The sequence below is a fragment of the Globicephala melas genome, chromosome X (assembly GCF_963455315.2).
Source record: "Globicephala melas chromosome X, mGloMel1.2, whole genome shotgun sequence".
NCBI classification, from domain to species: domain Eukaryota; kingdom Metazoa; phylum Chordata; class Mammalia; order Artiodactyla; family Delphinidae; genus Globicephala; species Globicephala melas.
In genome coordinates this window covers 12,453,431-12,480,408 of record NC_083335.1, presented here as the reverse complement: position 1 = coordinate 12,480,408, position 26,978 = coordinate 12,453,431, and the positions used below count along the sequence as shown (strand labels likewise).

Below are 26,978 nucleotides of genomic sequence, written 5' to 3'. Positions count from 1 at the left end.
AAATGCAAATCAAAACCACAATGAAATATCACCTCACACCTGTCAGAATGACTATTATCAAAAAGATGGTGAGGGTATAAACTAGATAACTAATAAGAAACTGCTGTATAATAAATAAATACATAAAATAGAGGCAAAAGAAAGATGGTGAGGATGTGGAGAAAAGGGAACCCTCATACACTGTTGGTGGGAATGTAAATTGGTGCAGCCACTAGGGAAGACAGTATGGAGATTCCTCCAAAAAAATTAAGAATAGAACTACCATTTGACTGAGCTATCCCACTTCTGGGTATTTATCTAAAGAATATGAAAACACGAATCTGAAAAATATATGCATCCTTATGTTCATGTGGCATTATTTAAAATATACAAGATAAGGAAACAACCTAAGTGCTCATCAGTGGATGAATGGATAAAGAAGATGTGGTATACATACACAATGGAATATTACTCAACCATACAAAAAGATGAACTCTTGCCATTTACAACAACATGAATGGACCTTGCTGGTATTATACTAAGTGAAATAAGTCAGATTAAGAAAGACAAATACTGTATAATTTCACTCATATGTGGATTATAGAAAACTAATAAACAAACAAACAAACAAATGAACATATCAAACCAAAAAACACAAACTTGTAGATGCAGAAAACAGAGTAGTAGTTACCAGAGGAGGAGGTGTGGGGAGGGGAAGGAGAAATGGGTAAACGAGATTAGCTATATGGTTATGGATGAATACTAAATTTTGGTGGTGTAGCATATACAGAAATATGAAATATATATGAAATATAATATACACTTGACACTGATACAATGTTATAAATCAATGTTAACTCAAAAAAATAAAATCACATTATTTATTCTGATGGAAAATTATAATCAGCCTAAATGATTTACAATAGGGGAATGGTTAAATAAATCATGAAATAGCCATAGCATAGAATATTATACATTTTGTTTATTGTATATGTTTATAATCTTTAGTAATGAAAAGTGGAAGACTCATACAATCTTTTTTTAAATTAATTTTTATTGGAGTATAGTTGCTTTAAAATGTGTTAGTTTCTATTGTATAGCAAAGTGAATCAGCTATATGTATACATATATGCCCTCTTTTTTGGTTTTCCTTCATATTTAAGTCACCACAGAGAATTGAGTAGAGTTCCCTGTGCTATACAGTAGGCTCTCATTAGTTATCTATTTTATACATAGTATCAATAGTGTATACAAGTCAATCCTGATCTCCCAATTCATCGCACTGCCCCCTTTCCCCATTGGTATCCATATGTTTGTTCTCTACGTCTGTGTCTCTACTTCTGCTTTGCAAATAAGATCATCTGTACTACATTTCTAGATTCCACATATATGTGTTAACATACAATACTTGCTTTTCTCTTCCTGACTTACTTCACTCTGTATGACAGTCTCTAGGTCCATCTATATATCTACAAATGACGCAATTTCCTTCCTTCTTATGGCCGAGTAATATTCCACTGTGTATATGTACCACATCTTCTTTATCCATTACTCTGTTAATGGACATTTAGGTTGCTTCCATGTCCTGGTTATTGTAAATAGTGCTGCAATGAACATTGGGTGCATGTTTCGTTTTGAATTGTGGTTTTCCCAGATATATGCCCAGGAATCAGATTGCTGGATAATATGGTAGTTCTAATTTTAGTTTTTTAAGGAACCTCCATAGTGTTCTCCATAGTGGCTGTATCAATATACATTCCCACCAAAAGTGCAAGAGGCTTCCCTTTTCTCCACACCCTCTCCAGCATTTACTGTTTGTAGATTTTTTGATGATGGGCATTCTGACCTGTGTGAGGTGACACCTCATTGTAGTTTTGATTTGATTTCTCTAATGATTAGTGATGTTGAGCATCTTTCCGTGTGTTAGTTGGCCATCTGTATGTCTTCTTTGGAGAAATGTCTGTTTAGGTCTTCCACCCATTTTTGGATTGCATTGTTTGTTTTTGTGATGTTGAGCTGCATGAGCTGCTTGTATAATTTGGCTTTGTAGAATGGGTTTGGGAGTGTTCCTCCCTCTGCTATATTTTGGAAGATTTTGAGAAGGATAGATATTAGCTCTTGTCTAAATATTTGATAGAATTCACCTCTGAAGCCATCCGGTCCTCGGGTTTTGCTTTTTGGAAGATTTTTAATCACAGTTTCAATTTCAGTGCTTGTGATTGGGTTTTTTATATTGTATATTTCTTCCTGGTTCCGTCTCAGAAGGTTGTGCTTTTCTAAGAATTTGTCCATTTCTTCCAGGTTGTCCAATTTATTGGCATATAGTTGATTGTAGTAATCTCTCATGATCCTTTATATTTCTGCAGTGTCAGTTGTTACTTCTCCTTTTACATTTCTAATTCTGTTGATTTGAGTCTTTTCACTTTTTCCTGATCAGTGTGGCTAATGGTTTATCAATTTTGTTTATCCTTTCAAAGAACCAGCTTTTAGTTTATTGATCTTTGCTATTGTTTCCTTCATTTCTTTTTCATTTATTTCCGATCTGATTTTTATGATTATTTTCCTTCTGCTAACTTTGGGGGGGTGGTTGTTCTTCTTTCTCTGATGGCTTTAGGTGTAATGGTAGGTTTATTTGAGATATTTCTTGTTTCTTGAGGTAGGATTGTAGTGTTCTAAACTTCCCTCTTAGAACTAATTTTGCTGCATCTCATACGTTTTGGGTCATCATGTTTTCATTGTCATTTGTTTCTACTTATTTTTTTATTTACTCTTTGATTTCTTCAGTGGTCTTATGGTTATTTAGTAATGTATTGTTTAGCCTCCATGTGTTTGTATATTTTACAGTTTTTTTCTGTAATTGATTTCTAGTCTCATAGCGTTGTGTTTGGAAAAGATACTTGATACGATTTCAGTTTTCTTAAATTTACCATGGCTTGATTTGTTACCCAGAATATGATCTATCCTGGAGAATGTTCCATGAGCACTTGAAAAGAAAGTGTATCCCATGGTTTTTGGATGGAATGTCCTATAAATATCAGTTAAGTCCATCTTGTTTAATGTATCATTTAAAGCTTGTGTTTCGTTTTTTATTTTCATCCTGATTGATCTGTCCACCATTGAAAGTGGGATGTTAAACTCCTCTGCTATGATTGTGTTACTGCTGATTTCCCCTTTTATGGCTGTTAGCATTTGCCTTATGTATTGAGGTGCTCCTATGTTGGGTGCATAAATATTTACAATTGTTATATCTTCTTCTTGGATTGATCCCTTGATCAGTATGTAGTGCCCTTCTTTGTCTCTTATTATAGTCTTTGTTTTAAAGTCTATTTTGTCTGACATGAGAATTGCTCCTCCAGCTTTCTTTTGATTTCCATTTGCATGGAATATCTTTTTCCGTACCTTCACATTCAGTCTGTATGTGTCCCTAGGTCTGAAGTGGGTCCCTTGTATACAGCATATATATGGGTCTTGTTTTTGTATCCATTCCGCCAGTCTATGTCTTTTGCTGGGAGCATTTAATCCATTTACATTTAAGGTAGTTATCAATATATATGTTCCTGTTATCATTTTCTTAATTGTTTTGGGTTTGTTATTGTAGGTCTTTTCCTTCTCTTGTGTTTCCTGCCTAGAGAAGTTCCTTTAGCATTTGTTGTAAAGCTGGTTTGGTGCTGCTGAATTCTCTTAGCTTTTGCTTGTCTGTAAGGGTTTTAATTTCTCCATCGAATCTGAATGAGATCCTTGCTTCCTTGAGTAATCTTGGTTGTACATTTTTCCGTTTCATCACTTTAAGTATGTCCTGCCACTCCCTTCTGGCTTGCAGAGCTTCTGCTGAAAGATCAGCTGTTAACCTTATGAGGATTCCCTTGTATGTTATTTGTTGTTTTTCCCTGGCTGCTTTTAATATTTTTAATTTGTATTTAATTTCTCTTAGTTTGATTAATATGTGTTGTGGCTTGTTTCTCCTTTGATTTATCCTATATGGGACTCTCTGCGCTTCCTGGATTTGATTGACTGTTTCCTTTCCCATATTAGGGAAGTTTTCAACTATAATCTGTTGAAATATTTCCTAGTCACTTTTTTTTACTCTTCTTCTTCTGGGACCTCAAGAATTTGAATGTTTGTGCGTTTAATGTTGTCCCAGAGGTCTATGAGACTGTCCTCAGTTCTTTTCGTTCTTTTTTGTTTATTCTGCTCTGCAGTAGTCATTTCTACTATTTTATCTTCCAGGTCACTTATCCGTTCTTCTGCCTCAGTTATTCTGCTATTGATTCCTTCTAGAGAATTTTTAATTTCATTTATTGTGTTGTTCATCATTGTTTATTTGCTGTTTAGTTCTTCTAGATCTTTTTTGAATGTTTCTTGTATTTTCTCCATTCTATTTCCAAGATTTTGGATCATCTTTACTATCATTATTCTGAATTATTTTTCAGGTAGACTGCCTATTTCCTCTTCATTTGTTTGGTCTGGTGGGTTTTTACCTTGCTCCTTCATCTGCTGCATATTTCTGTATCTTTTCATCTTGCTTAACTTACTGTTTTGGGGGTCTCCTTTTTGCAGGCTACAGTTTCATTGTTCCTGTTGTATTTGGTGTCTGCCACCAGTGGCTAAGGTTGGTTCAGTGGGTTGTGTAGGCTTTCTGTTGGAGCGGAGTAGTGCCTGTGTTCTGGAGGATGAGGTTGGATCTTGTCTTTCTCTTGATCTGACCGCATCTGGTGGTGTGTTTTTGGGGTATCTGTGACCTTGTTATGATTTTATGCCGCCTCTCTGCTAATGGGTGTGGTTGTGTCTGTCTCTTGCTAGTTGTTTGGCATAGGGTGTCCAGCACTGTATCTTGCTTGTTATTGAGTGGAGCTGGGTCTTAGAGTTGAGTTGGAGATCTCTGGGAGAGCTCTCGCTGTTTGATATTATGTGGAGGTGGGACGTCTCTGGTGGACCAAAGTCCTGAACTCAGCTCTCCCACCTCAGAGGCACAGGCCTGACACCTGGCCGGAACACCAATACCCTTCTGAGCCATATGGCTCAGAAGATAAGGGAGAAAAGAAAGAAAGAAAGAAAGAAAAATGAACTAAAATAAAGTTATTAAAATAAAAAATAATTATTAAGGAAGAAGAGGGCAGCCAAACCAGAAAACAAATCAACCAATGATAACAAGTGCTAAAAACTATACTAAAAAAAAAATGCCAAAACAAACGGACAGACAGAACCCTAGGATAAATGGTAAAAGCAAAGCTGTCCTGACAAAATCACACAAAGAAGCATGCACATACACTCTCACAAAATGAGGAAAAGTAATAAAATATATATATTATTGCTTCCAAATTTCACTGCCTTAATTTTGGGGTAATTCATTGTCTATTCAGGTATTCCACAGATGCAGGGTACATCAAGGTGATTGTGGAGATTTAATCACTGCTTCTGAGGCTGCAGGGAGCACCATCCGTTTCTCTTTGTTCGCACAACTCCTTGGGTTCCGCTTTGGATTAACCCCAGCTCTGCATTTGGTTTGTCTGAGGGTGTTCCCCACCCAGAGAGGACAGGATTAAAGTAGCAACTGATTAGGGGGCTCTGGCTCACTCCGGCCAGGGGGAGGTAAGGGTACAGAATGCGGGTCAAGCCTGCAGCGGCAGAGGCCAGCGTGATGTTGCAACAGCCTGAGGCGTGCCGAGTGTTCTCCCAGGGCAGTTGTCCCTGGATCACGGGACCCTGGCAGTGTCGAGCTGCACAGGCTCCCAGGTGGGGAGGTGTGGATAGTGACCTCTGTTTCCACACAGGCTTCTTGTTGGCTTCAGCAGCAGCCTTAGTGTTTCATGCCTGTCTCTGGTGTCCATGCTGATAGCAGTGGCTTGCGCCTGTCTCTGGAGCTCATTTAGACGGTGCTCTGTATCCCCTCTCCTCGTGCAACCCAAAACAATTGTCTCTTGTCTCTTAGGCAGGTCCAGAGTTTTTCCTGGACTCCCTCTCGGCTAGCTGTGGCACACTAGCCCCCTTCAGGCTGTGTTCACGCAGCCAACCCCAGTCCTCTCCCTGGGGTCTGATCTCCGAAACCCAAGCCTCAGCTCCCAGCCCCCACCCATCCCAGCCAGCAGGTGAGCAGACAAGCCTCTCCAGCTGGTTATGCTGGTCGGCACTGATCCTCTGTGCGGGAGTCTCTCCACTTTGCCCTCTGCACCCCTATTGCTATGCTCCCCACCATGGCTCCAAAGCTTCCCCGCCTCCACCCTGTCTCCACCAGTGAAGGGGCTTCCTAGTGTATGAAAACTTTTCCTCCTTCATTGCTCCCTCCCAGAAGTGCAGGTCCTGTCTCTATTCTTTTGTCTCTGTTTTTTCTTTTTACTTTTGCCCTACCCAGCTACGTGGGGAGTTTCTTGCCTTTTGGGAAGTCTGAGGTCTCCTGCCATTGTTCAGTAGGTGTTCTGTAGGAGTTGTTCCACATGTGGATGTATTTCTGATGTATGTGTGGGGAGGAAGGTGATCTCCACGTCTTACTCCTCTTCCATCTTGAAGGTCCTCCCCTCATTTCTTCAGCTTTCATTGAATTTTTTACAATATTGCTTTTGTTTTATGTTTTGTTTTTATGGCCACAAGGCATGTGAGACCTTAGCTCTCTGACCAGGGATTGAACCCACATCCCCTGCATTGGAAGGTGAAGTCCTAACCACTAGACCACCAGAGAAGTCCCTCATTTCAGTTATTGTGTTGTTCATCACTGTTTGTTTGTTCTGTAGTTCTTTTATGTCCTTGTTTAACATTTCTTGTATCTTCTCAATCTATGCCTCCCTTCTATTTCTGAGATCTTCATTCACCTTTAATGTCATTACTTTGAATTCTTTTTTAGATAGATTACTGTTTTCCTCTTCATTTATTTGGTCTTGTGAGTTTTTACCTTTCTCCTTCATCTGCAACATATTTCTCTGTCATCTTATTTTGTCTAACTTACTGTGTTTGTGGTCTCCTTTCAGCAGGCTGCAGGGTCTTGCTCTTGCTTCTGGTGCCTGCCCCCTGGTTGTTGAGGTTGGTCCAGAGGCTTGTGTAGGCCTCTTGGTGAGAGGGACTGGTGCCTGCACTGTGGTGGGTGGAGCTGAGTCTTGCCCCTCTGATGGGCAGGCCTTCATCAGGGGTTGTGCTTTGGGGTGTCTATGAGCTTAGTACAACTTTAGGCAGCCTGTCTTGCTGATGGGTGGGGCTGTGTTCCTGTCTTTCTGGTTGTTTGGCGAGAGGCGTCCAGCATTGGAGCATGCAGGCATTTGGGTGAAAGTGGGTTTTGGTGTCAAGATGTATACCTCTGGGAGCACTCAGGCCTATTAACATTTTCTGGGGCCAGGAATTATCTGGTGTTCCAGCATCCTGGACTCAGCACTCCCATCCCAGAGGCCCAGTCCCAACCCCTGGCCGGGGAACCAAGACCCCTCAAGCCAGGCAGTGCAGCCAAAAAAAAAAAAAAAAAAAAGAAAAGAAAAGAAGCAGTCAAACAAAACCCAAGGCAAATAGCAAAAACAAAAACAAAGAAACAGCAGCAACAACAGCCAAAAGAAAAGGAAAAGAAAACAAAACCCAAGACAAGTGATAAAAGCAAAACAAAATAAACTATGAAACAGACCCCAAAACACAAAGAAAACAAAATAAGAGAACAACCAACCAAAAAAAAACCCAAAATGAAAACAAACAATAAAAACAAAACACACAAAACAGAAAGCAAACTAAAAAAAAAAATAATAAAACAAACACAGAAAAACAATCAAAAAAAGATAAAAATAAAACAAAAATAAGGACAGAAACAACAAAAAAGTAAAGTAAAAATATTAAAAGAAAAAATACATTAAAAAGTTAAAAAAAAATAAAAACAACAAAAAAGAACAAAACAAAACAAAAAAATAGTAATAATAATATTTTCCTGGGGCCTCCACTGTCAGTGTCCTTACCCCCACAGTGAGCCACAGCCAAACCCTGCCTCCACAGCAGGCTCTCCAATACCTCTAGGTAGGTCTCTGGACCCACTGTGGGCACTGTGGGGTCAGCTCAGACTCTGACCTGGCACAACTCCCATGTGTACTTGCCCCCAAAGTTCACAGCTGCTAAAGCTAGACTGGTCTCAGTCGTGGGAGCACTTGCCCATTCAGATATTCCACAGATGCAGGGTTTACCATGCCGATTGCCGGGATTTAATCCACAGTTTGTGCAGGTGCAAGGAAGAGATTTCTGTTCCTCTTCCTTAGTCACACAGCCCCTGGAGCTCAGCTTTGCTTTTGGCCCCACCTCTGCATGTGGGCCACCCTCAGGCATCTTTTCCCTGCCCAGACGAGAGGGGCCAAAAGCAGTAACTGATTGGGGCACACTTACTTGCTCAGGCTGGGGAAGGATAAGGCGGCCACAACTAGGGCATGCGCAAAGTGCCTGTGGTGGCAGAGACTGGAAGGAAGTTGCAAGAGCCTACAGTGTGCTTGCTCTGGTGGGAGTCCCTCCCAGTGCCCACAGAGGCAGGGGCTGGCATGTGGGGAGAGAGTCTGGGATGTAGGCTCCGCCCCTTGCACACCACTCAGCAATGGTGCCTTGTTTCCAAGGCAGACCACGCTTCCTCTAGGAGCATTCCTGGCCATGGAGCTCCTCACTCCTGTCCTCGGAGCCCCTCACTCCCATCCCCTCAGGTTTCCTCCAAGCAGCCGATAGCGGTCCTCTCTCTGATCCACTCTCCTAACCCCACACTTTAGCGCTCAGCCCCTGCCAGCATTGGCAGATTCCCATTTCAGGCTGGGGCACCCAGGACTGATTCCCAAGGAGGCTTTGGCATGAGCGGCATGCGTGGGCCCACCGGGGCCTGTGCAGCCAACAGAGTCTTTGACAGTGTCAGCACTCAGGACCTTGGAGCCTGCACAGATGGAGGAGGCCTTGGCTTGAGGAGCGGGCGAGCCTGTTCAGATGGGTGCCCCCCCCAGTGCCCACGGAGGCAGGGGCCAGTGAGGGGGGAAGGGGTTGCAATGCTGACCCTGCCCCTTGCATGCCACTCAACAGTGGCACCTTGCTTCTATGGTGGCCCAGGCTTCTTCTGCAACTTTCCCAGTTGTGGGGCTCCTTACTCCATCCCTTCAGGCTGTCTCTTCACAGCCAACAGCTGTCCCTTCCTTGGGTCCACTGTCCATACCCCACTTTCCAGCTCCCAGGCCCCCACTCTACCAGGGGACACATGACTTATGCTGGGGTGTGCAGGGCTGTGGCACAGACCATGTGCACAGTTCTTACTTTGTCCTGCCTTCCACAGACTGGTTACTGCATTCCCCTCTGATTCCCCGAAGGTCTCTTTCTGTCCCAGCTGATTTCCCCACCGTGAGCAGGGCTTTTCTGAGTGTGGGAACCTCTCTTCACCTTCAGCTCCCTGCCAGGGGTGCTGGTCCCTTCCTGTTTCCTCTTTTCTTTTTTTCTTCCTTTCATCCTATGCAGTTGTGTGGGGATTTTTCTTGTCCTTTTAAGTGTCCGAGGTCTTCCACTAGTGTTCAGCAGGTGTTCTGTGAAAATCATTCCACTTATAGATGTATTCTTGATATACTTGTGAGGTGAGGTGAATTTCACGTCCTCCTATTCCGCAATCTTGACTACTCCCCCCCAAGACTCATGTAATCTTAAGTCATTCTTTCACGATGAGTTATTTAGCACCTACTTTGCACTTACCATTGCTTTAGGCATTTGGGATACATCATTGAACAAAACTGACAAGATCCTGCCTTCTTGGAGCTTACATTGAAGGGGTGAGGAAAAGACACACAGAAAACAATAAACATAATAAATGAGAAAAGTTTTTAATAGAGTAAAGGTGGCAAGTGTTGAAGAAAACAAAAGTAGAGCAGGATGGGGAAGCTGTAAGTGCTGGGGGTGGGGTGAGGGCATGTTGCAAAGCTAAACAGGGGTGCAAAGACTTGAAGGCATAGGCTTTAGCAACACTGATATCAAAAGGAATACATCTATGCCAAAAGTACATCTAAGACCTCACCTGTTACATTTCTAGTTTAACTTCTATATTACATGTATATCCTTATATATATTCTTTATATATCTTATATATTTTCATAGAAAAAAATACACCAAAATGTCACAATGGCTATCTGTAGAAAGTGGGATTGTGGTGATTTTTTAATTTTATCTTTTATATAGTTTACTGTATTTTCTAAATTTTATAACATGAGTAGGCCCAGTTTTATTATCAAGAATAAAACAATATATGATATTTTTTAAAATGTGAGATTCATTCAACAGTGATTATTCAGAACACAATCAGTCAATCCATAATCAAAGAAAGGGTCTTGTCCCCTACATCAAAAGATTAGTTAAGGAATATATCTTTGCATGGAATAAGCCAAAATAGAGTATTCTGAAAAATGAAGTGTTAAGGGGCTGTGTGAGCTTAATGACTCTTTGCTTTAATTGATGTATTTTTAATTTAAAAATTTTCAATTATTTATTTAATTGAAGTATAGTTGATTTGCAATGTTTCAGGTGTACAGCAAAGTGATTGTTTCACATATATGTATTCTTTTTCAGATTCTTTTCCATTATAAGTTATTGCAAGATATTGAATATAGTTCTCTGTGCTATACAGTAGGTTCTTGTTGTTTGTCTGTTTTAAATATAGATGTTTGTTTCTGTTAATCTCATATTCCCAATTGAGTTCCCCCCCTTTCCCCTTTGCTAACCACTAGTCTGTTCTCTATGTCTGCGAGTCTGTTTCTGTTTTGTAGATAAGTTCATTTGTGTCATAGTTTAGATTCCACATATAAGTGATATCACATGATATTTGTCTTTCTCTGTCTGACTCACTTCACTTAGTATGATAATCTCTCGGTACATTCATACTGCTGCAAATGGCATTATTTCATCCTTTTTATGGCTGAGTAGTATTCCATTGATATATATATATATATATACACACCATATCCTCTTTATCCATTCATCTGTTGATGGGCATTTAGGTTGCATCCATGTATTAGCTATTGTAAATAGTGCTGTTATGAACATTGGGGTGCATGTATCTTTTCAAATTAGAGTTTTCATTTTTTCCACATATATGCCCAGGAGTAGAATTGTAGGAACATATGGTAGTTCTATTTTTACTTTTTTAAGGAACCGCCGTACTGTTCTCCATATTGGCTGCACCAGTTTACATTCCCACAAACAGTGTAGGAGGGTTCCCTTTTCTCCACACCCTCTCCAGCATTTATTATTTGTAGACTTTTTAATCATGGCCATTCTGATTGGTGTGAGGTGGTACCTCGTTGTAGGTTTGATTTGCATTTCTCTAATAATTAGTGATGTTGAGCATCTTTTCATGTGCCTGTTGGCCATCTGTAGGTCTTCTCTGGAGAAATGTCTATTTAGGTCTTCTTCCCATGTTTCGATTGAGTTGTTTGTTTCTTTTTGTATTAAGCTGTATGAGCTGTTTGTATACTTTAGAAATGCTTTAATTGATGCTTTAAATTAAATATCCAATATCAGTCCCTGATGGTATTGGTTAAAAAGGTATTCATCATACAGAGTCCTGCTTAAGATTTTATGTTGAACATGATGAAGGAGAAGGAGAAATTGGGGAGGGAAAGGAGGAAGGGGAGTATAAGAAGGAGAAGAAGAAAAAGAAGTAGAAGGAGGAGGAGAAGACAGGGAAGCATCTAGTGCTTCTAGACTTTTTAATTTCCAAATTTTTGTAAACTGATACTTTTGTAAAATAAAACAAAAACTTCATAGCAATGTGAAATTGCTCTATATTTCTAAATGTTTGTCTCAGTTTCTAAACTTATCTCACCTCAATCCCTCTGCTGACCAGTAACAAATAGTTTTGTGATTAGCATAGGTCGGCAAACTACACTTTGAGTGCACTGACTGAACTATTGTGGTGTCGCAGCAAAGCCACAAACCCAACCCTGAAGGCAGAACAAAGAGCTAGGTTCATTCAACCAGACAGTATAACTGGAATATGTTTTAGCAGTATCAGATGCATGAAAGCCTGAAGTTTCCTCCATGATCAAAGGTTAGGATATTACACGGATACAGAATAAAAGAACCCAGGTATCATGTCTTAAGTTTCATAACCACACCTCAAATCCTCATATTCTTGTGTATGTTGAATACCTGATTTTCTTTATGTTTCTCTTGATTTATTTTGGACTCCTGGCACCTACCCACTGTGGCACTTTAACAGCCTCAGAAAGTTTTAACCTCTAACATGTTCTATATCATCAATGCGGGTAGCTAGGAGGCAAAAGTTAGTATACTGTTTCATGAATTGTATCAATGGGACACTAAGCTCAGAGAGATTAATTGAGTCATCTAGTATTACTCAACAAGTCAGCAGAAGATAAGCTAAAAATAAATTTTCTGTTTTGAGAGATGACAATTGTTTTATTCAATTTGGTTTACTGAATACCTACCCTGTTTCAGGCATTATACTAGGCTAGAGCTACAGAGACTAATAAAACATAGTTCCTGTACACTGTAAAGAGATCAGATCATCTTGGATAACACTGACAAATATAATTATAATTAATTGTGATAAGTGATACAATAGTAAAATAAAGTGCTACAGGATCCTAGAGGAGAAAAGGGAATAATTTTACCTAGAAAGGTGTAAGAATTATGAAATAATTCACAGAGAGTGTAAGACCTGAGATGGAGCCTTTAAAAAGTGTCAAATGTCTGTAGGAAGAGAGAATGGAACAGATATTCCAAGGAGAGGGTGTAACATGTACAAAGACAAGAGTCATGCAAATCCATACACTGCCCAAAGAATGACAAAGTGTCCAGTGTACCTGGGATGTAGGGTGTTCAAAAGATGGTGAGCAGATAGCGAATGATGATTCTTACTTCTGGAAATGTAGGTGAGTGCAGGTGGTAGAGGATCTTAGATGCTGAAGAACTTAAGCTTTGTTGGGGAGCCTCTGTAGGGCTCAGAGCAGGACAAATGACATGATAGTTTTTGCCTTAGTTTGTTTATCTTCTATTAGTGCATCTTTTTTCTTGCCTAGTACATGAGAATGATACAGTATTCACCCCAAAATACTAGTGTGAATCAAGTCATTGTTTGGAAGTTGTGAATTTCAAAATGGTATTATCTGTAAGATATTTTGAACTATTGTCATCAATGTTTTCTTCCTTCCTTCCTCTTTTCCTCCCTTCCTTCCCATCAGTGATCTAGCATGTAGGGTTTGGTAGAGGGGGAAGGGAGGCACCAACCAAAAATTAGAGACCAATTAGTAAGTACTGACTACACAGCCATAAGCTTATTCAGGTAAAACTCTGTTTGTAAATTGTGAAGGACTGTGGAGTAAAGGAGCATTTTTGTTTTGTTTTATTTTGGTATTATTTTTATGGAGAGATGAGTCCTATCTAGAGTCTTGGACCTGTATTTGGGACAGGAAATGGATGGGGAAGAAACTACCATGGTGGCACAGTAGCCTGAGGTTTGGATCCTCTGTGTGCTCATCTAAGTCTAAGAAGTTGATACAGGTATTTCTTACAGCAGGGATCACCATCTCCAGAAATAGATTTCCCTGATGAGTAGTCTCCTCAGTGCTCCTTTCATGTCCTTGTTCCTTAGACTATAGCTGAAGGGCTTCATCATGGGAGTTACAACCGTATACATGATGGCAGCCACCTTATCCCTTTCTGCTGAGTAGGCAGAAGATGGAGGAAAGTAGACCCAACAATGGATCCATAGAAGAGGGCCACAGCTAAGAAATGGGAGCCACAAGTGGAGAATGTTTTCCACTTCCCCTTGGCTGAAGGAATCCTAAGTACAGTGCAACCAATAAGGGAATAGGAGACAAAAATGAAGGTGAATGGGATGAAGATAACTGATCCCCCAATGACTAGGATTGTCAAATCATTGATCTGGCTGTTTAAACAAGCAAGCCTTAACATGGTTTCCAGGTCACAGAAGTGTGGGATTTCTCTCTGATCACAGAAATTCAGGAGGCCCAGCAGACTGAGATGCAGTACTGAAACAAGATTAGAGACAACCCATGGAGTCACTACGAGCAGGACACAACCCTTGGGACTCAGTAATGCAGCATAGTGTAATGGGTGACAGATGGCAATGTTCAGGTCATGTGCCATGGCTGCCAAGAAGAAATTGTCCAGGTCCACCAGCAACACAAAAAAGTACATTTGTGTAAGGCACCCTGCAAAAGAGATGATTAGGCTCTGGCTTTGGATGTCTGCCAACATTTTGGGGATGGTAGTGGTTGTGAAGCAGATGTCAGTGAAGGATAGATTGCCAAGGAAGAAGTACATGGGGCTGTGGAGGTGAGCGTCATTGATAATAGCCAGGATGATGAGTAAGTTTCCCACTATGGTAACCAGATACATGCACAGAAACAGCGTAAAGATGTGCTGCTGCTGTTCAGACACCACTGTGAGTCCCAGGAGGAAAAATTCGGAGATAGTTTGGTTTCCTTGGTGCATGATTTTGCTGTGTCTAAAACGGGAAAAATTCGACTTCACCGTAAAATGGTAACATGACACAAAATCCAGTCAGAGGACATTGTACCATATTATAGAAGTGAATCAAGCCTTGAACCAGATAGTCTTGTGTCTTATTTTCTGCTTACCAAAATACAAGCTCCACAAGGGCGTTGATTTTATCTACTATGTTCAATGCAATACACCAGTGTTAAAAACAGTGCCCAGCACATAGTAGGTGTTCATAAATATTGGTTGTATTTATACAAGAATGAGTGAATAAATTAAAAAAGAAATATTTTGAATTTACCACTCAGTATCTTCATGACTGTTATCTGTGCTTTTCTAAGATTATTTCATCAATTTTAAAATGTGGAGAATACCCACTTTATAGGATTTTTGTGAGGATTGCAAGGACATATGTAAAATGCCCATATCTGTATTTTAGCTATTGCTGCACAAATAGTAGCTGATATCATTCACTAATTTGGAAAAATCACAAACTTTAAAGGCAAAAAGAAACCTTCAGAGAACATCTAGCTGAGCCTCTGTCTTTGGGCAGTTAAATATTCAATATGCATGCGATGGTTTAGCTGATCATGTTTTAGTGTTCCAGAGAGAGAGATGCCACACTCTACTTCCAGCACCTGATCCAAAATTTTATCCTTTAAGTAATTAGTTCTTCCTCAGATCTTTCTGAAAACTTCCCAGTTTTTACTTCTTAACAAGGAAAAATTAGTTATTTGCCATAAATGCTGCTGAAGTCATGCAGGGGTGTCCACTGAATTAAGCAATGCAAAGGTAAGTGTCCTTAACAAGGCTATTTATAGTGGAGCTGATTGGGCATAAGCCACAATGAAGAAAGTTTTGGGATAACACTTTTAACAGCGAGTGTTTATTGAGGGCTTACTATGTTGCAGTTGCATGCAAGTGCTAAGTGCTTTACATTGATTATTTTATTAAATATTCACCACAACTCTGTAAGCTGAGTAGGTCTACTAAGAAAATGTTCCATTTACAGATGAATAAATCAAGAATTAAAGAAGTTAAATAATTTGATAAGAGTGATGCATAGCTAGTGTAGTGGAGTGAGGATTCTGAGCTCAGTCAGTCTGACCTCAGAACCTCTTACTTAACAACTGTGCTCGATTGCTACTATATTGCTTACAGCTTCATGTTTGTGAAGAGCATCACCTATGTTCTAGGCACATAAGAGCTTGCTCAGCCAACGTCACAAAGCTAGCAGGTGGTGGAGATTGACTTTGAATCTTGATGCCAAAGCGTTTTTACCATATGTGTGTAAGTCCAAATGAGAGCAAATGGGCTAACAAATGGGAAGCTTTGTCTTTGCTTATTCCAGCTTGTACCTTATCTATGCTGCTGTGAAATCCATTTTACATACTTGCTACTTACTCAAAAATCTGTATGTCTTGGGCTTCCCTGGTGGCGCAGTGGTTAAGAATCCACCTGCCAATGCAGGGGACACGGGTTCGAGCCCTGGTCTGGGAAGATCCCACATGCCAAGGGGCAACTAAGCCCGTGTGCCACAACTACTGAGTCCGCGTGCTACAACTACTGAAGCCCATGCTCCCAGAGCCGGTGCTCCATGGCAGGAGAAGCCATCACAATGAGAAGCCCGCGAACCACAATGAGAAGTAGTCCCCGCTAGCCACAACTAGAGAAAGCCCGCGTGCAGCAACGAAGACCCAACACAGCCATAAATAAATAAATAAATAAAACCTATAAAAATTAATTCTTAAAAAAAAATCTGTATGTCTTCATACAGCCTTCCCAGTGTAACACAACTGGATTGCCATTGTATAAATTCACATACTTCTGCTGGTTTGCTGTTTAACTTCATACAATCTGCAAAAAGAGGTTAGCAGAACTAATTAACAGTTGGAGCAAAATTGCAGGAGAAATGTTGCACTTACTTAACAACACAATTTTCCCCAAGTACTATAGCAGTTCTTATTTGCATACTAACAAATAAATGTGCTGATTATAAATCAGGCAGGATCAGTTCTGGTGGGACCTCTGCTAGGCAACATTTAGCCATTTCATATGTACAGAATGTACTGAAAATAATAAAGTGGCATATTATTATGTACATGTAATATAGGCTTTTCACTAATGCAGACTGTATTAGCAAAATTTGACAGTCCACGTTTCTGATTCCACCTTCAAACACCATATCAGTCAGTTCCATTTAACTGCATGTTCTCATCTACTATCTCCTAGGTGGCACCATCTTTTACAACCAAACACATAAGTATCTTCAGGTTTTCAACCCTTGTATATTCAGGTCACTAATTTGTGACTTGAATCAAGGCACAATACTCTTGTAGTGGACTTGGGTAACAAACATTTGTGTATTTGGGTTGGGGATCCCCCTCCTTTGGAACTTACCTAGATGTTTTGTGGCTATTTCCAAAGCTTTTCCAGAAAAAAAACAGTTCCACTTCCTCCACTCAAAAAATGGTGATTTTCCCAGCCACAGATGTGAACCTTTTCTCTTTCTAAATACAGAAAAAGACAGAGGAGAGGGATGAAATAAAACTGAAAACCTCAACTGGTGGTGGTGTCCCTGCTGCTGGATTTAGAAAAAGATCACCCTAGGGCTCAGGACACAATTCTCTAGGCTACTCATTAGAAACCACTCTCAATTCCATCCTCTATGGATGAAGTCCTCTCTACTGGGATATATTGATACTCACTGATTTCTTGGGATTTATATATATATACACATATATCTTTTCACAGATGAGGAAACTGAAAATAAAAAAGTTAAATGATTTGCCCAAGGTCATACAACTACTTTATGGTAGAGCCAAGGTTCTTAGCAGAAACTCTCACTCTTGATCCCATTTTCTTAATCACTGCACTAAAATATCCCTTATTAATCATGGGGGAGCTCTAGAAATAAAAGCATTCTGAGAACTTGACTAAAAATTATCTTCTGAAACTTCACTCCTATCTTTCTCCCTACTCTGAATCCCAACAAAGGACCTCACTTCCTGTTCAACTCTACCTCCAAACCGAGAGATTATGGACAACTCACTACCCTCTTCTTTCTTAATGTTACTACGGAAGGTTATCCTTCCTTTTATTAAGGGCCAATCCCTTCACCTATATTCTGGATTCCTTCCCCTTTTACTTTCCCAGAAGACTTATGCTATCAGTTAACTTATTTCTTATATCTTCAATCAGCCCTTCTCTACTGGATTTTTCTTTTGGCTTTAAAGCATGTTATAGTCTTTCTTATGTTCAAACAAAGAGACAAGCAAGGCCCCCAGGATCCCTTAGCCTCCTCAGTTACTAAACAATCTCACTCATACCATTAAACACAAATTTCTTGAATTGTCTACATTTCTGTCTCCATTTCTTCACCTCAACCCACTCCAATCTGTCTTCTGCCTCACACAACTCTATTGAAATAGCTCTCGATAAGGTCACAATGACACCCATGTTGCTAAATCCACACTTCTTGGCAACTCAACAACACTCACCTCAGATGATGGTCCTCTTTCTTTATATATATATATATATATATTTTTTTTAATTGAAGTATAGTTGATTTACAACGTTGTGTTAGTTTCAGGTGTACAGCACAGTGGTTCAGGTATATATATATATATATATATATATATATATATATATATATATACACACACACACATATATATCATTTTTCAGATTCTTTCCCCTTGTAGGTTAGTACAAAATAGTGAGTATAGTTCCCTGTGCTATACAGTAGGTCCTCTTTCTTGATGTACCCTCTTTTGTTGGATGTTGAGAACCTGCAATCCCCTGGTTTTCCTTCTATCTCTTTGACCACTCTTTCTCCTTCTCCTTTCATGGCTCTTCAATATAACCTTTAAATGTTTGTTGTGATATCACGAAGTTTTTATTTGCTCACTCTACTCTATCCCTAGAGTAAAATTATCCACTTTCATGACTTCGGTTACCATCTTTATGCTGATGATTCTGTTTCTTATCTTTAATTAGCTCTCTCTTCTGAGCCCCAGAACCACACACCTGACTGTTTGTTATATACAATTCTATATCTCATAAGCACCTCAAATTCAGTATTTTCAAAACCATATTCATTGTCTACCCACAACACTGCTGAAATCAATTTTGGCCCTCCTCTATTATTCCTTACCTCAATAAAATATAGCATTATCAATTTTTGTCATTTTTGATACCTTCCATCTTTATTTCTTAAGATCCCATTATTTAAGTCCTGTAGATTCCCCATCTTAAATATCTCTCAAATGTATCTGCTTCTCTCCATCACCCTATTCTAAGCCATCACCATGTCTCTACATCTACTTTTGTTCCCTCCAAACAGTCCCCAGGCTGATAATTTTCAGTGACTTCCTAATCCTCTTAGTTTATGGTCCAGAATTAATAATGTAGCCTACAATGCCTGGCCTTCTTCTGAATTCTCACGTTGTGCCACTTTCCCCTTCTTTCAGTTTCTTGAAAATACCAAATTCCTTCTTGCCTTATTGTTTTTTTCATATGTTTGTATTCTCTTTCTGGAAGGGAACAGCCTTTATATTTGGCTAACTCATGTTTTTATTTCAGTTCTCAATTTAAATGCTCCTTCTGAAGGTATACCTTTTCTGACCTCTCAAGACTATGTCAAATCCTTGCAGTGACATCCCATAGCCATGTATACATCTCCTATGAAAAGTACTGCAAATACTTATTTTTCCTATTATCCTATAAATTCTATAAGGATAGGGAATATGTCTACCTACTGTTATATTCCCAGTGCTTAGCAAAGTGCCTGACAAATTGTTCATACTCAACAATTTGTGAATGATTGAATTAATAGAAGAATAGAAATTATTTATAGAACAATTAATTTGAAGTAAGGGTAGGGATCATGGAAGACTTTAAAGAGAAAATAGCTTAAAAATATGTCTTACGTAATGAAATGGAGGATGGGATGGAGGCATTCTAGCAATTTGAAACACAATTTGTAAAGATATAGAGGGGAAAAAAGTGTGAGTCCTCAAAATACAAGATGCGTGCAGTAACTTAGAGTTGTCCAGTGTGGGCTGTAGCACAGGAGATAGTGGTAGAAAGTGAGACTAGCTATAGCACAGGAGAAAGTGGTAGAAGGTGAGACTAGAAAGTAATAGGTTGGGTATGATTGTGAAGGTTTTTGTGTATACCATATGATTAAGGATGCTTGGCAACATCTAAGAGAAATAGTAAGCATCATTTTCTGTCATGGGAAATTCAGAGATCAGAGCTGACTGACAGGTACCAGGTAAGAACTAACATCAGAAGTACAAAGCAAAATAGCTATAAATAATTACTTCTTTCCTTTGTGGCTCTACTTCTATGTTTGGAGGCTCCCTAGAAACCCGACCCCCTATTTACAGTGACCAGAGAGCATGTGTGGGGCTTGCCTGACTTTCCAGCTCACTAGAGAAATGGCTGAGTATAAAGACAGAGGAATGAGGAATCATGTCACTCTCTTGTGAACCCATCAGCGCAATTCCCCAGGCCAGTAGAAAAAGGGTGTCTCTTCATTCCCCTTTTGTGTTCCTTTTTCAATTTGGTAAATCACTTCACAAACTTCACTGGATTTTCCTTTTTTTTCAGGAGCCTTGAACTTTCCTAGAGGAGATTTCTAAGTCTTCAGGCAATTGGTATTCAGTATTGTAATGTCTGATTCTTTAAAGGGACATATTTGGAAACAGAACAGTGACACTGACCTTTTCTCTGAGTGGCTGCCTTTGCAAACGTCATAGCAAGTGCGTTTAGGAATTGCTCATTCGTGGGGGCTGTTCAGAGGCCAGGGAAAGAAAGAGTCCTGGGAATTGACAATAGCAGCAAAGCAGTACAGGAAAGAGCAGGGATGTTCAGATATGATGAATGGGGTCATTTTTTATTTGAAAAGATTGATGCTTCCTCATTTGGAGGATGGATCCAAATACCCTTAAATTCTTAGTTGAATATATGTTTGTTTTGACACAGAGGATCATAAACATGGCCATGGTTTTAGTTGAACTTATATTCTCAACTACCTGAGTGACCTTTGGAAAGCCCTTTCTCTGGGTATTAGTTTTATCCTCTGTAAAATGAGAGGGTTAGACTAAATTATCTCTATACTACCTTCCCACTCTGATACTTGACAATTCTGTGATTTCTAATTGGGTACATTTATGAAGGTTGTGGTGGAAATGTGATCATATATGACTAGAAGGTGGGTAGTAGAAATAGTACAGTTTCTTTTCATCTAACAATGTGGGTTTGGTATATGTGTTTTGATGTATAATTCATGAAGTTTTTCAATTTCTAGCTTAGAAAGAGTTTGTGACAATAAAATTACATTCTGCCTGATGGGTTCACCTATGCTATGTGTGGGGGTAGTGGGCTTATTATAGAAGAGGTGTTAGGGAAGAGGGGTCATCTGGAGGTGGTAGTAAAGGTTAGCAGCAGAAGGGAGAGAAAAAGATTAAACATAGCTTTAAGTAATCTGATTAATAAAAGTTTTTGAAAAACACTAGGAACTGTTATCAGCTTGTCAACTAGATTGGAGCCAATCTCTGTTTCTGCCTTTAATGGCAACCTCTTCAGGGTAGACAGATTATCCATTAATTCGTTGTTTCACTAATGGGAGAAAGAGGCATTATTAAAGCTCTTCTTCAGGATTAGAGAAGAGGAAATGAAGTGAGAGAAGCATGCCATAGGTCTCCCCTCTCCTCTCTCATCCAGTTGGGAGAGGGGGCCCAAGGATCTAGGATTGACTCCCCTTCTTACCTGTTTCTTTTTCCCCTCCACAAACATCCTTTACTGCAAAAAAACAAAAATAAAAACAAAAAATACTGAGAGGAGTGATAAAGCTAAGAGAGCAAGTGTTAGATTACCTACAGCATCCTTGTTCCATCCAGTTATCAATTTATGAAGGTCTTGTTGGCAGCTACATAAGGAGACATTGGGACCTAGCGGGACTATTGAAGGGAGATCAGTAGGGAGATATTTGGGCATCAAAGTTAAACCATTTAGTTCCTATTATCACAGAGAATCATAGCAGATTGTGTCACATTTTGCTATTCAGCTTGCTTTTTTGGTACATGAGCCATATTTTTCCAACCCTTAGCTTTTATGCTTCCCCATAACATTAGATTATTTTGTCAGTGAAAAGAAATGCAGGAAAGAGAAATTTAGAACAGATAAAGCACAGGTAATGAAGACCATACTCAGAAGCAGCTATACAGAACACACAAGTTGGTTAGGGAGAACACATACTTGTACAATGACAGCTCTGCATCCCAAAGCAGTCTTTTAAAGCAAAAACTGAACAAAGGCAAACAATAGAATGCAAAGTAGAGGAATTGAGTAGTCAGAGTTAGGTGGGTTTTATCATAAAAGATGTCCTGGAGAACATAAGTTTAGGGGAGGTGACAGTTCCTATACCCATAATTGCTTCATAATCAGGAGATCATTGGGACTCTTTTCTAGTCAATGCTTCAATCTCAGTAGTAATCTGATATTTTCAACTGCGGTATGGAATTATTGGTCTGTGTTAAGTAATATTTGTTGTCATGTGGGTCTTAGGGAGCACACTGTCCTTGAAGGCAGCTGGCAAGGGAACAAGGTACTTGCAAGCTTCTAATTGGCCTGGAAAAGGATGAAATTTGCCACCTGAAGTGCCAAGGGAACAAGTACACAGTGTACTTCTTCCCTAATGAGATTCAAGGTTGGTAGAGAAGGAGGATCTTCCTGATTTTCAGTTACTTAGATGAAGTGAAAGACAGAATTCAACAACGAAGTACAGAGTAAGGGTCACAGTGACCCAAGGTTTTAGCAGCCCTTAAATCTCTATGGCATTCTTTCAGAACCAACCTGAGGCATGGGTCTCTTGGGACAATAGCCGTATCTCCAGAGGGAAAAGCCTTTTGCTGGGAGACAAGAGCTCTGGTCCCAAATCCGGTTTGAAATCTTATTTTCAGTGTGACTTTGAACATATTATTTTCCTAATATGCATACTGGATTTATGATCTATTAAACATGAAGGAATTCCTTTCCTGGCTATGTAACTTGATCCCATCAGATAACTTTAGAATATAACAATCTTTGTATTTACCACATGATGGTTTGGAAGGGTAGTAGGATGGAGAGGGGAGTGCTGGGAGTTGGATAATTGGAAATGTAGGAGTGCTTTAGTGAGCTCCACCAATAGATAAATCGTGAGAGGGATGTAATTGTAGACTCTTTCATTCAACTGTATCATCTGGCAGGCCTGCCTTACACTTTGCCTCTTTTCTCTATCAGTTTCATTACTGCTGTGGACTGAATTGTGTCCCCCCACCCAAATCCATATGTTGAAGCCCTAACCCCCAGTGTGATGGCATTTGGAGATGGGACCTTTTGGAGGTAATTAGGTTTAGATGAGGTTATGAGTGTGGGCACCTCATGATGGGATTAGTATTAGATGTCTGATAAAAAGAGACATCAGAGTGCACGCTCTCTCTCTCTCTCTCTCTCTTTCTGCCATGTGAGGACACAGCAAGAAGGTGGTTGTTTGCAAGCTGGGAACAGAGCTCTCACCATTAATTGACCATGATGGCACCCTGATCTGCAACTTCTAGCCTCCAGAACTGTGAGAAAATAAATTTCTGTTGTTTAAGCCACTCAGTGGTATTTTGTTATGGCATCCTTAGCAGACTAAGACAAGTACCCTCTCCGAAACTGGGCTTGCCATGTGATCTGTAAAGAAAGGAAATCTAATACCACCAATTTGAGTTTATGTTCTTGAGAATCAGTTAGAGCCTGGCTCTTCAGGGGTCTCTTTTTGAGGGGCAATAAAAATTATTTTTTCTATTGCTACAGTGAGGAACTGGGCTTGATTACCCTCTTTTGTATCAAAATAATCACCCCTACCTTACACATACATACTCCATTTTACACCATTTGTGTATTTCTTACTAGTGTATCTTTTCTCCATGTTTGCTACTCCTTAGTCATGGGAACAAAGAAGCTAGAGGACATTATAGCAGAGTTCGAAGCTATTGGTTTCTCTTCAGGTGTGACATTGATGAGCCTGTTTATCATTTTTTCCTCAGCCATGGGATGCCTTTCGGATTATCTAATATGTGGCCACTATGTCACCATGTAAATCTGCAACTCTATTCTGTTGCTGTGTTAAGGTCTGTGAACTCTTGGTGGTTAATCCATTAGAAAGTTAATTCAGGCGATATTTATTGAGCACCTATGAACATGCAAAGTGATAGGCAAATTCACTTTTGCCCATATGGCACTTATATTCTTGTGGGAGAATACAGATAATAAATATATACAGAGAGATGAATTTAAAAACATAATTTTAGCTGATAATAGCTAGAATAAATGCTGGAATAAAATGGTGTAGAGAATTGCTGGGTCAGTGACTGCTTTAGGTAAGTTGATCAGGGAATTTTTCTCTGAGGAAGTGACAAGTGAGCTGAGACCTAAGTAATGAGTGATGAGAAAGAGCTGGAGATTGCAGATAGAGACTAGTGAAAAAGATCTAAGCTGGAAATGTAGTGGGCATGTACTTAGAATGTAACTTAAATCAATGTGTCTGGAAGTAATGAGAGAGACAGATAGATGATGATGTCAAAAGATATTCAAGGGCACCTAATAGTGGAGTCCAGAATGCTATGGTGAAGTGTTTGGACTTAATTCTGAAAGCAGTGTAAAGCCATTGATAGGATTAAGAAGAAGAAAAGAGGTCTGATTTACACTTTGCAAAGATGATTCTGGCTGCTATCTGGACGATGGGCTATAGGGGGCCAGAGTAAAGACAGAGAGCCCAGTTATAGGCTACTGTAGTAATCTAAGAGAAAGACAATTGGATTGGGCTAAGAGGGTACAGTGGAGGTAAATAGAAGTCTTTGGATACTGGATGACCTTTTAGAGTAGAGCAGGCAGAGTATGATGGATTGGATATAGTGGTTATATGCAATGCCATGACTGTGGTCATCACTGTGGCCCTTATTCATCTTTGCCTTCCTACTCAACTTCTGCCATTCAAATATAATCTCCTCTTGGTTTCCAGTATTCTTCGTATATTTCAATATGGCATGCCTTGGTGTGAACCTACTTGCATCAGTATTGCTGGGTACTCAATTGGCCCTTTTAATCTGGAAACTATTTCTTGAGTTCTGGGAATTTTACTTAAATGATTTCTTTGATAATTTCCTCTCCTCCATTTTCACTGCTCTCTTTCAGAAAAACCTTTCATTCCTATCAAACCTATTCCAAACCTCCTGGTTTGATCTTCTAAATAAAAAAATTTTTTTTCTTACTTTCTGTCTGTTTCCTTGGACTAGTTTTTTTTTTTTTTTACATCTTTATTGGAGTATAATTGCTTTACAATGGTGTGTTAGTTTCTGCTTTACAACAAAGTGAATCAGCCACAGATAGACACACGTTCCCATATCTCCTCCCTCTTGCGTCTCCCTCACTCCCACCCTCCCCATCCCACCCCTCCAGGTGGTCACAAAGCACCGAGTTGATCTCCCTGTGCTATGCGGCTGCTTCCCACTAGCTATCTATTTTACATTTGGTATTGTATATATGTCCATGCCACTCTCTCACTTTGTCACAGCTGAACCTTCCCCCTCCCCATATCCTCAAGTCCATTCTCTAGTAGGTCTGTTTCTTTATTCCTGTCTTACCCCTAGGTTCTTCATGACATTTTTTTTCTTAAATTCCATATGTATGTGTTAGCATACGGTATCTGTCTTTCTCTTTCTGACTTACTTCACTCTGTATGACAGACTCCAGGTCTATCCACCTCATTACAAATAGCTCAATTTCGTTTCTTTTTATGGCTGAGTAATATTCCATTGTATATATGTGCCACATCTTCTTTATCCATTCATCCGATGATGGACACTTAGGTTGTTTCCATCTCCGGGCTCTTGTAAGTAGAGCTGCAATGAATATTTTGGTACATGGCTCTTTTTGAATTATAGTTTTCTCAGGGTATATGCCCAGTAGTGGGATTGCTGGGTCATATGGTGGTTTAAATAGAAATACATATGGTAGTTCTCTTTGTAGTTTTTTAAGGAACCTCCATACTGTTCTCCATAGTGGCTGTACCAATTCACATTCCCACCAGCAGTGCAAGAGTGTTCCCTTTTCCCCACAACCTCTCCAGCATTTACTGTTTCTAGATTTTTTCATGATGGCCATTCTGACCAGTGTAAGATGATATCTCATTGTAGTTTTGATTTGCATTTCTCTAATGATTAATGATGTTGAGCATTCTTTCATGTGTTCGTTGGCAATTTGTATATCTTCTTTGGAGAAATGTCTCTTTAGATCTTCTACCCATTTTTGGATTGGGTTGTTTGTTTGTTATTGAGCTGCATGAACTGCTTGTAAATCTTGGAGATTAATCCTTTGTCAGTTGTTTCATTTCCAAATATTTTCTCCCATTCCGAGGGTTGTCTTTTGGTCTTGTTTATGGTTTCCTTTGCTGTGCAAAAGCTTTGAAGTTTCATTAGGTCCCATTTGCTTATTTTTGGTTTTATTTCCATTTCTCTAGGAGGTAGGTCAAAAAGGATCTTGCTGTGATTTATGTCACACAGTGTTCTGCCTATGTTTTCCTCTAAGAGTTTGATAGTTTCTGGCCTTACATTTAGGTCTTTAATCCATTTTGAGCTTATTGTTGTGTATGGTGTTAGAGTGATCTAATCTCATACTGTTACATGTACCTGTCCAGTTTTCCCAGCACCACTTATTGAAGAGGCTGTCCTTTCTCCAGTGTACATTCCTGCCTCCTTTATCAAAGATAAGGTGACCATATGTGTGTGGGTTTATCTCTGGGCTTTCTATCCTGTTCCATTGATCTGTGTTTCTGTTTTTGTGCCAGTATCATACTGTCTTGATTACTGTATCTTTGTAGTATAGTCTGAAGTCAGGGAGCCTGATTCCTCCAGCTCCGTTTTTCATTCTCAAGATTGCTTTGGCTATTCGGGGTCTCTTGTGTTTCCATACAAATAGTGAAAATTTTTGTTCTAGTTCTGTGAAAAATGCCAGTGGTAGTTTGATAGGGATTGCACTGAATCGGTAGATTGCTTTGGGCAGTACAGTAATTTTCACAATGTTGATTCTTCCAATCCAAGAACATGGTATATCTCTCCATCTATTTATATCATCTTTAATTTCTTTCATCAGTGTCTTATAATTTTCTGCATACAGGTCTTTTGTCTCCTTAGGTAGGTTTATTCCTAGATATTTTATTCTTTTTGTTGCAGTGGTAAATGGGAGTGTTTTCTTGATTTCACTTTCAGATTTTTCATCATTAGTGTATAGGAATGCCAGAGATTTCTGTGCATTAATTTTGTATCCTGCTACTTTACGAAATTCATTGATTAGCTCTAGTAGTTTTCTGGTAGCATCTTTAGGATTCTCTATGTATAGTATCGTGTCATCTGCAAACAGTGACAGCTTTACTTCTTCTTTTCCGGTTTGGATTCCTTTTATTTCCTTTTTTTCTCTGATTGCTGTGGCTAAAACTTCCAAAACTATGTTGAATAAGAGTG

General features: G+C 39.5%; 1 protein-coding gene across 1 annotated transcript; it reads right to left on the bottom strand.

The window, feature by feature from the left end:
* Positions 1-13,480: 13,480 nt before the first annotated feature.
* Positions 13,481-14,418, bottom strand: LOC115847082 (olfactory receptor 1f45-like). Its single transcript, XM_030846554.1, is given in 2 exon segments — positions 13,481-13,653; positions 13,656-14,418. Coding segments are annotated over 2 exon segments (936 nt in total).
* Between the last annotated feature and the right edge of the window lie 12,560 nt (positions 14,419-26,978).